At 43.1% G+C, this 17154-nt stretch overlaps 1 protein-coding gene across 6 annotated transcripts in view; it reads left to right on the plus strand.

The window, feature by feature from the left end:
* The window catches only part of LOC138293086 (ADAMTS-like protein 2), a 282169-nt gene extending 275266 nt beyond the window's left edge, over positions 1-6903 (plus strand). For 5 of the 6 annotated variants that reach the window (XM_069232088.1, XM_069232089.1, XM_069232090.1 and 2 more), the window contains one exon: positions 5739-6075. In XM_069232088.1, coding sequence (XP_069088189.1) covers positions 5739-5857 — 119 coding nt within the window. In that variant the 3' untranslated portion in view covers positions 5858-6075. Of the gene's footprint in view, positions 1-5738 lie in introns of all 6 variants that reach the window. The other variant, XM_069232092.1, reaches the window with a different exon arrangement.
* The last annotated feature ends 10251 nt before the right edge of the window (positions 6904-17154 follow it).

Raw genomic sequence — 17154 nt, forward strand, 5'->3', positions numbered from 1 at the left:
GGGAAGGCAGAGGTTTTAACTCATTTTAATAAGAGAAGATATATTGTAATTTGGAGCAAATTGATTCAGACTTTAAAATAGAATTATTTAAAGATATTTCTGTGTGCATAAGCAGCTTTTTCAGTCTACTAATATTGTCCTATGCCCCATGCTGCTGCTGACTTAATAGTCTGTAAAAGTCTGAGGGTAGTGCTGCCTGGGAAGCCAGCATCTGTCTCGAGCTGGCTAAATCCTGTGTGTTTTATGTCAGGAGAAGAGCTAACTTGCTGTTTTGCAACATGAATCTTTTCTGGAGTCACATGCTGTGTATTATTCTGCCATTTAGTGGTTGGGTCCGGATTTCCTACTATTTTCCTAAATTTGACGGAACCTCCATTTGGTGGCCCCTTGTGACGTCATCCCACTTCCTCTGGCTGTCTCCACCCCGATTCGCCATCTTCAGATTCTTTTTTTCCACTGTTCGGGCTGGATGGTTTTGTGGGGATGTCTTCAACTCAGCGAGGAACTTTGAAGAATTACGAGAAAACTTCCGGCAAAAAACACCCTCGCTGAGCAGATGAAGTGAGGCGCTGGAGCTTTTTTTTTTTTCTTTCACTGACGGATTGTCAATGAATGTCCGAAAGGGGGTCTCCCTGCATGGCGTGATGGAAAAGGCACCTTTATAAGTTTGTAAAATTTGGCACCATTAATACACCCAGAAATACAAACATCCAGTGTGCAATCTTTGTCTTACCGTCAACCAATGGAGTGAGGACTGTCTGGCCTGCTCTGTTTTCGCACCAAAGACACTGAGAATGAGACAAACACAGAGAATGGCTCACCGTACATTTCAGGGACAGAAATCGTTGACATCATTAAGAGATCTTAGCTTTTTCAGTGGCCATCAAGAAAATATCGCCAATGAGAAACTTCAGAGGGTGATCGAGACATCGTGGAGATCGGAGAGGAGGTGCCAAAAAAGGGCCGCAAGGAGGTTAAGTGAGCCTCAGACCTCTGTTAAATCAGACTTGCGACATCAAAAGGAGTCCTCGCCATTGAATTGCTCGCCATCTGCAGGCAGAGCCCATGAAAAAGAATCCCATGGAGTCCTCGAAGGGGTTTCTGGTGGAGCATGAGTCGTCGAAATATGGTGCATCCCCATTCAAAGCCCTCAACGCACACGCAAGCCATCTAAGCTCTCTGTCAGAGCAGGCTGCAAAAGAGGTTTTGACTTCGACGTCGAAAGGAAAACAAACTACAACTAGCCCCAAAGACCACGCAGTCAAAATGGAGAATACAAGTAAAAGGCTTGAGCCTGAGATGGCTGCACTCATCCAAAAGAAGAAGGAATTCAATAAAATTCTAAAGGCCTTAAGAATACACAAACATCCTCGACGTCGAAAGAAATCCGCGAGCCTGAGGTAGATAAAATTTGACCCCCTTTGACGTCTGAGCCTCAAGAAGAGGAAGAGGAGATGTATTATGAGGAGGAGGAAGACCAAGGTTATTTTCAATTATCAGAAGAAGATGAGCATGGGGAGAGTCTTTGGGAAGATCTTTAAGGGAACTCTCTTGAAGAGGATGTAGAGTCCTATCCATCGAAACCATCAACCCCAGATGACATAGGAACGTACAATCTTGTAATAAAAAATGCAGCAGATCGATTCAACATGGAATTGGAAGAGGACAATCCACAATCTTGTTTCCTCTTAGAGACACTATTACCAACACAAACAAAAAATCAATATCTGCCCATGCTTCCTAGTGTATTGGACTGGGGGCAGAAAAGCTTTTAAAGAGCCAGCAACATGTAGGGCGGTAACTCCCAGAACAGAGAAGAAACACAAGCCCTCCTTAAAAGATCCACCTTTCATAAAAGGAACATTCCCAGCAGACTCTATAATTACGGCAACAGCTAGAAAGAGAGCAAATGTTCCCTTAACATCAGAACTACCCCGAGACAAAGAGAGCAAGAAGATGGAGCTCATGGGCCAAAGGACTGAACACAGCGCAGCAAACCAATGGCGCATTGTTAATTCAAATGTTCTTTTAAACAGACATAATCACCAACATTGGGAACAAACAGGGGAGTTAATGAAACACCTTCCCGAACAATATAGGAAGAGAGCTGCACATCTGGTGGAATAGCAGAAAGAACATTGCAAATACATGTTTAAAATCTGCCTTAGATGCAGCAGACACCCCAAGCTACCAGTTAATGACAGGGATCACATTAAGACGACACCCCTGGTTAAGAATCTCTGGGTTCAAACCAGAGGTCCAGGCAAACATAATAAACACCCTTTTCAATGGTCAGCAATTATTTGGGAACCAAGTGGATGATTTCCTAAGCCAATTAAAGAGAGACAATGAAACAGCAAAATCAATGGGAGCATTGCAGTTTTGAGGGGTATATCCAAGGGGCACCTTTCCATCAAGAAGCTCCAGGGGTACTTTTCAGGCTGGGAGTACCCAGCAAAGTTTCCAGGGGAGCGCACAATCAGCATCTTCACAACAAAACTGGCAGTACCACCAACAAGGGAGGAATGCCTTTAGGGGTAGAGCAAGAGCCAGTTGTCAAACATCAAGAGGGAGTTCAACACCAGCAAATAAGTGACTGAGCTCCAACATCAAACAAGACTGCAACAAACCTAAACATCAACAATACAAAATTACATCACAATTCACCAGTAGGTGGAGGAATAAAACTGTTTCTCCAGGAGTGGAGAAGAATTACTTCTGACAGATGGGTACTAAACATAATAAAGCATGGATACTACATAGAATTAATAAAATTTCTACTAAGAAAATAATTAATTTGAAGGAAGAAGCCAATCTCCTTATAGAGGAAGTCTTAGAGTTGCTAGACAAGCAAGCTATAGAAGGAGTACCGAAACAGGATATCAGCAAGGGAAATTACTCAAGATATTTCCTAATCCCAAAGGTGGACGGTTCCCTTCGTCCAATTCTCAGATACATCAACAAATTCATAAAAATCAACAAATTCAAAATGACAATCTTATATGGTAACAATAGACTTAAAAGATGCTTACTTGCACATCCCGATGAACACAAAGCACAAAAAATATCTAAGGTTTGTAGTCGACAAAAGACATTCAGAGTATTGGCTTGCAGGATAAAATCAGCACCAAGAGTGTTCACAAAGTGATTAGCGGTGGTTGCAGCACACCTCAGAAGGCAAGTGTGTACCCATACCTGGGAGACTGGCTAGTGAGAGCACACTCCTACCAAAATGCAACCTGGATATTTCAAACCGATGAATACTTTGCCTCCGGACAACCACACCCTGAATCTCAGGGGAATGCCCTTTCGATAGACTGGTGATGAACATTTGCATTCGCTTTTCCACTGATATTCTTGTTACACAAGGTGATCATCAAATGCAAGAGCGCCACAATGGGAGAGACAAACATGGTACTCGGAATTGATGCAGTTAGCTCAAGGAAATGTTCAATGTATACCAAGAAAACAAGACTTGCTGCCTATGGAAGAAGGGAAGTTACTGCACCCAGAACCAGAATATTTCAAATTTAACGGCACAGCTCCTGAAGGTGCCAGAAATACACAGTGGCTGTGCTCAAAAAGCCTGAAAACCTATAACAAGGAAATGTTATATGGCAAAATGGAAAAGATTTACACTTAGGTGTGAGAAAGAAATGAATCAAAAGGATTACAAAGGAAAAGACAGTTTTAAAATATTTAAATCATCTACTACAAGAAGGGCTTACTTATGCTTCTTTAACAGTTCTTTAAGAGTTCAACTGGCCAATATAGTAGCTTATACATGAGGGCAAATGGGAAGAAGTTTTTTCATATCACCAGTGGTGAAAAGATTCCTAGAGGGGGCAAAGAGGATAGCACCGCCTGAGGGTGTTCCAACACCTGGTTGGAACCTAAATCTAGTTCTTACACAACTCATGAGGAAACGGTTCCAGCTGTTACACAAAGCTACTTTGCCAATATTAATGTTGAAGATTGCGTTCTTAGTGTCTATTACTTCCTTATGCACAGTTAGTGAGTTATAGTCACTCACTATTCAAGAACCCTTCTTTCAAATTCACAAAGACAGGATTGTCATGAGGACAGAGCCACATTTCTTACCAAAAGTGGTTTCCCACTATCATATTAATCAATATATTCAGATACCCAGTTTCTTTCAAAATCCAAAGACTCATGCGGAAAGGAGTTTACATATATTGGATGCAAGACATTTCATCATGTATTACATTGAAAGAACTAGACCTTTTAGGAAATCCCAGCAATTGTTTATAGCGTTCTCAAAATCGTTAAGGGGAAAACAGTAACCAAGAACACCGTCGCAAAATGGATTGTGCAACTAATTCAGTAAAGCCAACACAGAAGCATTACCTAGAACATCGGGAGCGCACTCAACATGGAAGAAAGGAGCTACGGTTGCTTTTATGTCAAACACTCCTTTTCAAGAAATTTGTATGGCAGCAACTTGGGCTTCAGTGCACACCTTTACAAAACATTATTGTATTGCTATACAAATGAACATAGACGCTCAGGTGGGACAAGGTGTGTTAAAACATTTATTTTGAAATCAGTATCCAACTTCAACCCAACCACCACAATAGAAGAAACTGATTAATAATCAATGCACTGCGTGTGGATCCAGAAAAGATTCACGCTGCAGAACAAAAAGTTTCTTACCTGTAGGTGTAGCTTTGCAGCTTGAAGATGTTCTGGATTCACAAGTGACCCACCCACCTCCACAAAGAAGATGGAAAAAAATGAATCTGAAGATGGCAAATTGGGGTGGAGACATCTGGAGGAAGTGGGACAACATCACAAGGAGACACCAAATGGAGGTTCTGTCAACACCCACCAAGAAACAAAAGTAGGGAAAGAAGGACTAAATGATTTAGGAAAATAGTAGAAAATCCGGACCCAACCACTAGATGGCAAAATAATGAACAGCATGTGAATATAGAAAATCTTCAAGCTGCAAAACGACACCTACAGGTAAGAAACCTTTTGTTCCTTTAATCATTCTCAGCCCACTCGATCTTCCTTCTGTAATGTCCTTCCTTCCCAAGCGATGACTGCCGGGAATGTTCCAACTGGTGCTTCTTGGATAGGTAGGAGTCCAGAAGGAAGACTTTCAAGGGCCTCTTTTTTCGGAAAAGTATTGCAACCTGACTCCCTCTGGTGACAACATATGTTGATGTCTGAAAGCAGCTGTCCAAAGTTGCCTTAGACAAGCACTAGCCCCAGAAAGCACAGTCCTTTGACACCCTGTGTGATTCTGGTAGTCTTGTCCAAGTGCTGACTATGAAATTGGGTCAGATATAGAATGGTAAGGTACTGTGAGAGAGGCTGATGCCTCAGCCTGATTTTGAATGGATCATATACTAGTGTGTTAGTGCCCCAGGTCAGTACTATTGTCTTCTTATATGCATGGCTGCAGGAGGCAGATTCCTCTACGTCTTGAGCGCAGAGTGCAGAGAGGAAGCATATATTGTTGAAATTGAAGCATGCTCACTTGTAAATTCTGCCTTCCTTGCAGTAAAGGGTGGGTGTTTGTAGTGTATAAGCTGCAGATTTTTCAAAGACAATAAAGGACATTTTAAACACTCGGGTTGGTTTGGAGGTGTCAGGGATACCCAGTCATCATTTGCCTCCAACAAAGTTAAGCAATGTATCCATACAGAAGCTGCTAGCCTCACGTGTTCTCTTTGATAAACTTTAAAAATCTTTGTTTCTTTCCACTCCAGATGAAGACTGTGAGGATAAACCAACAGCAAACTGCGTTCTGGTGTTGAGAGTGAAGCTGTGCTCTCACTGGTACTATCGAAAGGCTTGCTGCCGAGCCTGCCGTGGAAAGGTTCAATAACATCAAAGTGTAATCCCATCATCTTCTTTTCCTCGCCATGGCCCAAGCTCTTCCAGTCTCGGGTGTACTAATGCGAGGGTAAACTTGAACTCAACTCTAACATTCTTGTCTACAGAAAATTCTCAGTTAACTAAAGACTGTAATGGACAGTTGGATTCCATCTTTAACTGCATGTATGGAGGGCTCACAACAACAGGAAATAAAGAGGGGTTAAAGGAGTAAGGTGCACCTGTTTTGTTGAACTTACAATCCATGACTAAATTGGAAGGCTTTCAGAAGAGCTGATGGGTGTGGTGGTATCTGAGCCCTAATTGTAGCAGTGTCTGCAGAGGAGTAGGGATTCTGCGGCCTTCTTGGAATGTGATTTGTTGTCATATGAAAAACACAAGAAAGAGCAATTTTTGGATTATATTGTTAAAAAATAAATTGGTGGAAGCTGTATATGGATTGACCGCAAGGTTTTGCAGAAGCATCGCTTCATTTAAAACAAAAAGAAAATTGCAGAGTATCTGACCCAGAGGATGATGCTGCATCTATAGGAAACTTGTTAATTTTTAAATCAGGAATTGTATTATTAATTGACTTTCTGCAACACATTTTCCTGACTAGTGCATATCAATATGGATTTAGGACTTTATTTACAGTTGATCGGTAATGATTAACCTTCATATTTCTGGAGTAATTGCAAAATCCTACAGGGAATCCTAGCACCTCCTCCATTACCATCCAATTCTAAGTTCAGTTCCTTTTATGTTCACTCTACATCTACCTTCAAAAAAGTTCCAGAGCTCCGTTGGGCTGCAGGTGTCAAGAGCGGGAGAATTCAGTCAATATGTGACAATGTAAAATGGCAATGATTTCATTAAATTTGTTGGCAGCCTTTGGTGCTAGTCAGGAAGAAGTCTGGCTTTGAAGAATGAGACTTGCTCCCTGAGAAACGTGCAATGCTGCCAACATTTGTGGTGCTAACTGATCCTCAAAATGAGGGTTTGTACCTAATTGTAGTCTCGTGTTTTCTATATAAAATTATTTTTCTTTTGCGGTGACTCAGTGCATTTGTCTAGATGTGTTCACTTCAGTGGGAAGTTAAAATTGAAATGCATGTTAATTGACTGTGATCCTTATATCCATTTCTCAATCTAGTACACAGGGTATGTATGATTTCTTATGCACTCGTGTATCAGCCCTTAGACGTTTTGTAAAAAGTTCTTAAGGGTGAAAGTCTTGTCTAGGAGATCACCTAATAACAATGGATCCTGGTGTTTCTCCTGCAAAAGGGGGTCCCTGTAACTAGACTTAAAATGCAAACACACATTCCAAAATGGTTGCTGTACAAGTCTGGTTTGTGAGAGGAGTTGCACCAATCCTGTATTGGATACGGCCTTTCCAAGTTGTAGCAATACAGGTGCTCCAAATACAAAATAGGATTCTGCCACTGAGCCACAGGTTACATTGTGTTCTCACTGCAATGAAGACACAAGACTGATGTAACTTACTTCTTGCGTATCATAAATGATTTCATCTAGTTGGCTTTTTCGGTTCCAGCTAAGTAGAGTTGTCTTAGCTGCACACAGTCATTCTCACAGAGAACCCAAAGCAGTAGAGCCTTAGGTTCTCAACATTGATCATTAAGTTGGTGCCTTATGCCAGTCTGGACTTGTCAGAGGCTTGCTTCCTGGGTACCGTGTCTACCTTCTCCAAGCTCCTGAGAGACCTTTGCAAGGCTTTCATGCAGCAAATGCTCCTACCTCTAATGATTCTGGAATCACTACCACTTGCAGCTGTATCAAAGCCTTTGCTTCCAATAACAACAATTGAGTCAGATGATGTTTCCCCATGCCCACCATCCCCAGAACTTTCTGTTTCACCTCCCCCGCATCCCTCCAACCCCTAATAGACCCTGACATGGGTCCTGCGAGGATGGTGATGACCTGCAGAGGAATCAATTTCTAAAGCTGAATATTTTATAGCATCCTAGATGACATCATGTTCTGAATGGGCCTAAAGACCGCACTATGTCAGGGATGTCAAAGGAAACATTCACATTTTCTGACACAAGGGGTTACATTCTCCGACTTTTCAGAAGGTCAGTGTCCCAGTGCAGTCGCTCCTTCTGTGGGTGGTTACCATGTTCAATCAAAAGCCCAACCTAAATTTAAGAGTGGACACGAACATAGATGTGAAGTACAGGCCGTACTCAAGGAGATGGTTTGCTTTGGCTCCTGCCACCATCTCATTTCTCTGTGCGCTGTTGGCCAGGGCCTTTAAAGTTACAAAAATCCGGGCCTGTCCATCATCTAAATAAATGGACGTGGAATCTACCTGCTGTGACTCCATTGAAATAACTGTAATAAACACCAGTCAAAAGGCTTCCATGTGTCTCAGCTAGACAAATACAGATGTTAGCAGGATTAATCAACATTATGTTAAAACTTGGATATATCCTAAAGAACACAGGCCTACGTTCCAGGCTGTGGTAATAGCGGCAAACAGACTAAGCTGCCTGTAACATGTATTTTGTAAGGGGTACCACCATGCTTGCATTGTTCCTGTCTCTCATACATGAATGAGCTATTTGAGCCACTGCTAACGAACAATTGCTGACATGCAAATCTGGAGACATTACTGTTGACACCGACCATTATATCAAACTGTTTCTTTTCCCCGTCCTTGAGGGATAGGCGTTGGTTCCTCTAGTTGTTTCTATTTTTTATCTGCTGCTGGAAACGCCGAACATATCCAGCAGCAGAGTTCACTAACAGCTATGTCGCCTCTTCTTTTGTGTCTGAGAAGCAAAAAGGAATGTGTTTCTGAGGTCATGTACTACTCTCCTCTTGTTATAGGTAGAAATCTCCTTTGTCAGCCTGGAAAGCTTTGCCAAAGACCGAAGGACCTTGATGGTGGCAGGCAACAAACACACTGGCAAAGTCTCTCTGTCTTTTCACTCCTCCCATTGCTTGTTCCAACTCAGCCTCTCCAGGGCTTCTAGCAAAACTGCAGAAATATCTGGATTGCAATCAAGAAATACTCCTGGTGTCAAGAGTGATTTGAAATCCTGCTAAGTCCCACAAATTCGAACAAGGAGGTAAACACCAGGGAAGACACATATGTGGGCTGGTGGGGGTAGTTAGGCAGTGGCATGGTTGATGAATGAGAGTTGGGGGTAGTTGCACCCAGGGGGCTTATGGCTCATGGGAGCTAGAAACAACACGACAGGTGGAAAAGGCAGTGTCTTTCCCCAGACAAGATGGCCACCACTACCAGTGTACGGGATTGAGACAAACTATTCCAAGATGGTGCCCACCATGGGTTTAAGCCCTCTTTTGGTTTGATAGTGGCACAGTAGCTAAAAACAGCAGCTAGGACTTCACTTCCATACGTGGCAACTTAGGAGCAGATTTATCAAAATGTCATGCAATGCAGCGCAGCAAGACACCTAGCTGCGCTGTGCCGTGTTGCATGACATGGAGAGGGTGGAGTGCTCCATATTTAACATTATTTGGCACATTCCTGCCGTCTCTTTGGCGCACTATGTGTTGCAGAGGACCAACTCAGGCACTCTTACACCATGGTGCAAGGGTGCATGTGTTGCAGGTAATATTATTTTTGTGCACGCACGAAGGGACACCTTCCTGCACAAAACCAATCCTTTGAGGCCTTTTCCTCTTTCTACATGTGATTCAGTATGCAGCACATGTAGAAAGAGGGAAAAACAAGGAAAAATAAAGATATTTCTTCTCATTACGCTTCCCCTGAGAAGGTGTAGCATTTTGAGGCATTCCCAGGTCTACCACTCATGGTAAATCTGAGAATGCACCTAAATCCATGGGTGGATGCCTGACTTGTACTGCCTTGCATTACTCCACATTTACCAAGCCACGCAGGGCCACACAAGGTGCCCTTGCATGGCTTGGTAAATCTCATTATAGATTTTGCCTTGCCCTGTGTCCCCTTGTGTGGCCAAGGGCGGCACAAAACCTTTGATACATCTGGCCCTTGGTGTGTTGGTATGTATTTAACTGTAAGTCCTTGTTTACACCCAGCGTTCTGTGCACTGTACCTTTGTTGATTTCTGCCATTCCCTCAAGTTCTCTTTCCATTCAAGATTATCCTTTGGTTGAACTTACAGAGGATGGGCATATTTGCCTCCTTTGAAACTCTGATCTCGTCTTTTCATGGAATCCTTATCCTTTTCACCTCCTTAGGGCTCTGCTTGTCCTCGCTTCCAGGATGCGCTGCATCAGAGAAAGCTCAGTTTGTGTTGGTTCAACTTGTTTTAAATCTTTTGTATGTGCTATTGTGTGTTGTCAGCATAAAGAACAGTGTCTCCATTTGTTGATGAGCAACAGTGTAATGCAACTGCCCACTGTTTAGAGATAGGATCATAATGGGCCACCTTTTCACTTCTTCCCCCTCAAGTCTTGTTTTCTGCGCTGGTTTTCACATGCTGTACGGGTTTATTAGGCGACGTGGAGGCAGAGTGGCTGTCTGCTTGCATTCCTCACATGGCACAGGAAAGGAATATGGGCTTTCCTTCAGGTTCTCTGCTGTGGACAAGAGGATGGGAGCAGTATACCCTGTCCTAGCCTTTCAACTGGTTAATCTCTTTCTGCCAAAAGAGTCCAAAAGACTGCGTGCGATTGATTATTAAATCCCAGTGTCAATTCCGTACACAAAGTTCCTGGCGTTGTTGTAAGGAAATGTGCATTATCAGTAGAAAGTCCTCAGCTTGTTGAGACCAGCACATTTACATCTGGTGGTGAGGGCTAGTGTACTTAAGCTAACAGCTAATCAAACCACTCTACCCAAAGACAGCACAGGGCTTCCTTTATCAGGTTCACGTACTTTAATTTCATCACGCACTGTTAGTGAATGCAGAGTTCTTCCAAGTGCAATCACAACAACTTTCATCCATCTTTGCATTGCTGGACAGTCATTTACCAATAGGCTTTCCACCGACTTGTGTGCCAGCTGTTCAGACCTGGGCTCAATTTAACAAGTGGGGATCCACCATGGCTTGGAGCACCAAAGGCTCTAATGAAGCTTGACCTTTACCGATCGGAGGATCCGGCTAGATGGAATACTGATACTTGTGACCTGGAGAACACAGTTCCACAGTGTGATGATAAAATGGGTCAAGTGAGAACCTTTAACTTGTTAATAGAACATTGCTACAGTGTTCATGAAGCCCACTGCACTCTTGCCATGAAAAGATGCCAGGAAGTATTTCACTAGAAGAAACACTGCCTTAATTGCACAGATCCTCAAAGGTTTTCAACCAATGACTTGGGAAGTTGTGTTTCTTGTTGCACTCACCTCTGCTCACCAGGTTAGTGAATTACAGACCGGGGGGCTTTCATCAGAAGATTGTCACCTTGAAGTGGGTGAAGGGGTTACATATCTCAGTGACTTGGTGAGCTCTGCTGGCGGGAGCTTAGTCTCCTGGCAGGGTTGCCCAAGGGGGACAGGTCAAAAGATAGAGTCCAGTGCGATCCATTGGCCCTCCTGGTAGAGGATTGGGCACAAGGCTAACAACCTTGTCCCATCAAAAACATGTGTTACAGACACAGCAACAAGAATCGTAATCTTCTTGGCATGTCTTCTGGGGACAATGGACTTCCAGAGTCTCTGCATGAGACATGCATGGTTTGACAGTAATCAAAGCCACAAGGAAACTACTAACACCATGACAGAAGTTCTGAGTGCCACGTGCAAGACCAGAATCAGATTCTAGAAGGTATGGACTATTTATTTTACAGGAAAGCTGGCTCAAGTGATATCTGAGGTGAGGCGCTGCAATCTACTAACCATTGGGGTTAGCGAAATAGGTGGACGGCAGCCGGCAGAAAGAAAACCACCACAGTAGAGACTAGACTGTACTCAACAGAATGGATGATTGCCAAATTCAGAAAGGAGTGGCTATCATCCTGAGCAGGGGGACAGAGAACTGCCTAACTGAGTGCAAGCCAGGCAACAGCAAGCCCTTGACAGCCAGGTTAAAAGGCAGAAACATCAACACCGCCTTTATCCACTTCTATGCTCCAACAAATGACACAGAGAAAACAGTCAAGGATATATTCTACCAAAAGGTGAAAGCAGAGCTTGAAGCCTTGTAGAACCACGACCTGAAGAACGCTAAAGTGGGAAATGACAACACAAATCATGACAGAGGCATGGGAAAGGAAGGTTGTGGAACAATGAACAACAATGGAGAAAGACTGTTGGGATTTTGCACCACAAAAGATCTGGTCATATGAGGGACTCTCTTCCCCCACCATGATATTCACAAACCCACTTGGTTCTCACACAGTTGCAGAGACAGAAAGCAGACTTACCACCTGATATTAAGTGTCAACTAGGCACACTCCCTGCAATATATCAGAGTAAGAAGGGGAGCAAATATTGGGAATGATGGCTCTTATAAAGTTGAAGCTCAGAAAAACAGAACACAAAACATCAGGCCAACATCACTTGAATTCGGCAAAATCACTGGTCTCCAAGACCGAGGACGCATTTGTCTTATAAATCAAAAACGGGTTCTAACACATAGCAGACATAGTAAATCAGTCTGAGCCAGCTGCAGATACAGCCAAAAAGAAATGGGAACAGATCTCCTCAGTACATATGTGAAAAGCGGTGAAACATGCCTGGGGACCAAGCCAAGAAAGAGGAGAGAATGGTTAAGACAAGACATATGACAAGCAAGCAATCGAAGTCAGGAGGGCAGCAAAGAAGAAACTAATGGGGGCCAAATCTGAGAGGCTGCAGGAGAAGTACAAGCAACAGTACAAAGAAGTAAATGGAGCAGTGAAAAGAACTACGAGTAGACAAGCAGATGAACATGGGTAACCTTGCCAGCCAAGCAGAGGAGGCATTTAGTAGAGGAGAACGTGGGAAGGTCTTCGAGATCCTGAAGACAGTCAGTGGTGAATCCCGTGCAACATACAACACACCTATCATGGACAAGCAAGGCAGAGTACTTACAACAGAGAAAAAGCAGGAATCACACTGGGCAGAGCATTTCAAAGCCTGGAACAGGACACACATGGGCAATGCACATCCAAGACACAGAGGCAGACTTGGATGTGAACTCCACTGCACCACAGAATGAAGAAATCACCACTGCCATTCAATTTCTCAAGCACGGAAAAGCTCCTGGCCAAGACAACCTGAATGCAGAAATGTTCAGGCAGCCCCTGAAACATCAGCCAAGATCCTCAAACCACTGGCATGGAATCACCCTTCTGTTAATCCTGAGTAAAATCCTGGTGAAAATCATTACACAGTGGATTTCTGATGTTGTGGGCAAGCATTTAAGGAAAGAAAAGGCTGGGTTCCGCAAGGGTAGAGGAAGTGTTGATCAGATCCTTGGAGAACGCAATGTCAGAGTAGTGCGTGGAGTGGAGGAGACAACTATACATCACTTTTATTTGAGAAAACCTTTGACAGCATCTAGAGTGACAGCCTCTGGTGTATATTTAAAGCCTATGCCACACTGCAGCAGTAGTTTTCATCAAGAGCTTCTATGATAATTTGTACATGCAAGGTGGGAGATATTCAGTATAGTTTCAAAGTCAAGACCAGTTTAAGACAGGGATGTGTAATGTCAGCATTGCTCTTTAAACTAGTCAACCACTTGGTGATGCGAAGAACAACTGAAGAGCAAGCCCGAGGCATCAGATGGACATTAGTCTCACATTGGATGACCATCACTATGCAGATGAACTAGCTTTGCGCTCTCATGAACACCAGCATATGCAGTAAAAGACATCTCACCTTAGCACCTATGCACAGCAAGTGGGCCTGAAGATCAACACAAAGAAATCAGAAATCATGCCATCCAACATCCCAAACCCTTCACCATTCAAGGTAGATGAAGAGGATCTAGCTATGACTGAAGTGTTCACCTTCCTAGGTAGTACTATCAGACGTGATGGAGAGGCAGGCAGTGACATCAAGAGCTGCCTGAACAAGGCCCGATATGCCTTCAGGATTCTAAACAAAGTGCAGAGTTCATCTCAGTACAGCACCAACACCAAGCTGAGGCTTTATCATAGCTGCCATCTGTCCACTCTTGTTTGGATCAGAATGCTGATTGTAGACGAAAAGGGACATCACCAAACAGTCAGCTTTCCACACCAGTAACCTGAGAAGAATCTTGGTCATTTTCTAGCCACAAACCATCTCCAACCAGAAACTACTCACGACATTCAAGTAAGAGAGCATGGACACCATCAGTATGAGAAAAAGATGGAGATGGATAGGGCAGACCATCAAAAGAGAAAAAGCTCCTTCACAAGAACAGCTCTTCACTGGACCCCAGAGGACAAACAGTAGGGGTCAGGCCAAAGAACATCTGCAGGCGAACTGTTGAAACAGAAATAAAGACCCTGAACCACTGCAAGGGCACCGTACAGAAACTTGCCCAGGACAGAAGGAAGTGGAGGTTCTTCATTGCTGCTGTACATGCCAGTCGGGATAGAGGCCAGTAAGTGTGTAAGACTGTGGGCCTGATTCACAATGGTAAACTACACTTTTGTGTAAGTTCACTACTTTTAAGAATTCACTAACTACATGCGGAATTGTACGACTCTGCATTCCCTATATTTATGTTTGCGGAGTCTCCGGTTGTGAAGAACTCCAAACACTTAAGAATAGGGAGTGTAGATCTGTAAAACTCCACACACAGTTTGTGAATGCTAAAAAGTAGTAAACGTACACAAAGTTGTAAGTTTACCTTAGTGAATCAGTCCCCATGTCTTGTTCTGAGCCCTATACTGTATTTCATTGAGACAAGGTTATTTATTACACCGATTCACCAATGAAGCCAAAGGCTTTGCCAAAATTCCTCGTTATGCCCGAGTTTGTGCTCCACTCAATTTCCCAAATGAATCCTCTGATGCAGAGAGGACTTTACGTCCTCTAGAAATCATGCAATGTCTTCATCTTTACCTGTAGAGTAACAAGGTTGTCCACACCTTGGGTAGGTTTATGATGATTTATTGAAAACTGGCCTCCAATATTTTGATTGGTCATTACAATGTAAGTGCTACCAAACTGCTGGTGTCATTATTTGAAGTCCATTGTAATGTTCCCTTGGACATCGTCTGCTAAGCAGACTTGTGGGCTTCTCTACAAATGCTCATCAAATATTGCACAGGTAGGTTCATTTGCAAGCCCATGTTCACCTCTGTCAGGCTCTTACAAGAACCTTTTTGAGCTATCGTTCAGCTTCCCTCTTTTAAACTTGTTTTGAATTGGAGGAAGGGAGGATTAGATTACCATTCATTTACTCACCCTGGAGAGTCTTCTGTTGTTGGACTATAATTCATCCTTTACAGATGAACCCACCCCCCCACCCACTCGTCTGTCTGTAACCTTACATTTAAACAGAGCAGAAAGGTCTCCATTGGAACCAACAGGTGCAGGAACAGGCAGTCTATGGAGTACATAAGCTGCAGCCCTAAACATCACAAAACTCTGAGGAAGAGTTCCCTACAGGCTATCAACACGTGGTACACTTCACTGAGTAACTTTTACTCATTGAAAGAGCAGTTAGTTCTGGCCCTGTGAAGAGACTCAGCTAAAAACTGACATGCCATAAGGGTTCAAACACAAAAAAAGAGTTATGGTTTCAGTTAGAGGTGGGTGGTAAAGGGGCAACCACCCAAAAATTTGCAGCTGACCCCTCAGACCACTTATTGTATCCCCCACAACATTTAGTATGCAGAGGATGGTGGTTTTGCCAATGGCAGAACTGCAGTTGGATCTAACATTGGGAAATCCTGCTTAGGCACCCCAAGCTAGTAAGGATGCCATCCGAAGGGATGCCCTATATAAGGAGGTCCCTCGGATCCTATTCCCACCAGTGTTTAATTGTCCAGTCGGCCATGTAAACTATGTGTGTCCCAGAACAGAGCTGCATCTTTCTACTAAGCTTTGTCACTCTGGTTGTTCCTGCGCCTAACCAACTTAAATGCCAAGCTTGAATCATGTATTACATCACACAGTTTGGTGTACTGAATTAACATCACATCACATGCAGTAAACCTGAGTAAGGCTACTTCCCTACTTTTGCCTGAGAACAGAAACAGTCATAAACATTTTGGCTAAAAGTTGCAACCTACAGAGGAGTATCAGTGCACATACTTTTTTATACCTCAAAGAAACCCGATGCCACACCCTATGTGTGCATATACACAATCGCACACATGCACTCACAAAGTGTACAAAAATATTTCAGGGAGTGTTTTCATGCAAACCAACTTAAGAAAAATTAATTTGGGGAAACTCAGTCGAGAAGGGTATTAAATATTGGGATCCAAACTAAATGCACTTTTCATTCTTAGATATGTGTGTCTTTTCCAGGATCTGGCAGGTCACTTGAGTGACACCAGGTACATTAGTGTTAACTGTAGAGACACCTGATGAAAGACATAGTGAATCAGCAACATGAGAACTATAATAACATGAAAGACTTCCTCAATAACAACGGAGAGCTCAGTTTGCACTGGTAAGAGTGTGAGTAGCTCATATAGCTCGATGGGCCTGAATACGAGTTTAGGTGTTATGTATGTTACATGATAAATACCAATACCACAGGGTACGTTATCTATTGTGAGCAATAAGTAACACCTATCACGAGTTTGTGAAGAATAACGTGGGTTTTGGTGTTTAACTCACCAAACTCTGCACTGTATGGTAAATACCTTACAATTCCTCTTGTTAAATTTCGGCAGCTTTGACCTGTCAAAATTTAACGTTAGCTGAGGTATTTAATACATCCAATAATTATCGGATGCATTAAAGATAGCCGAACTCGTAATTTGGAACCCGTGTGTAAACAGGGGTTTATGCATGGGTCGGATGCAACTGGCTCACGCATAATCAGGCCCTATGTCTTCCTTTTTATTGTAGTAATTTTAGTATGAGTTTTCACAAAACAAATGCACTAAGTTAAAAAAGAAATATAATCAGGACATTCAATCATTGCCTTACTTTAAGTAAGATTCCTACCACCAACTACCCTCTTTTCCCTATTACTTGGCTGCCATGTAGAGCAGATGTAACTCAGCTAGGTAGGTGAGATCTGTGTCCCTCCTGGAAGAAGGCTTGGCTGCCTACTTCAGTTCCCCCCAGTCTCTACTGCAGTGGTGTAATCAGGTTCCAGGACTTTTCAGGGACATCTGTTCTTCTCATGGTACTTTCCTCTTACTCCATGATTCCTAGGTATACTTTCTGTTTGAGAATTTGTGTCTGGGTGGACCGCAGTGCAGTGCATCATTTTAATGATGATA

The sequence above is a fragment of the Pleurodeles waltl genome, chromosome 4_2 (assembly GCF_031143425.1).
Source record: "Pleurodeles waltl isolate 20211129_DDA chromosome 4_2, aPleWal1.hap1.20221129, whole genome shotgun sequence".
In the NCBI taxonomy this organism is placed as follows: domain Eukaryota; kingdom Metazoa; phylum Chordata; class Amphibia; order Caudata; family Salamandridae; genus Pleurodeles; species Pleurodeles waltl.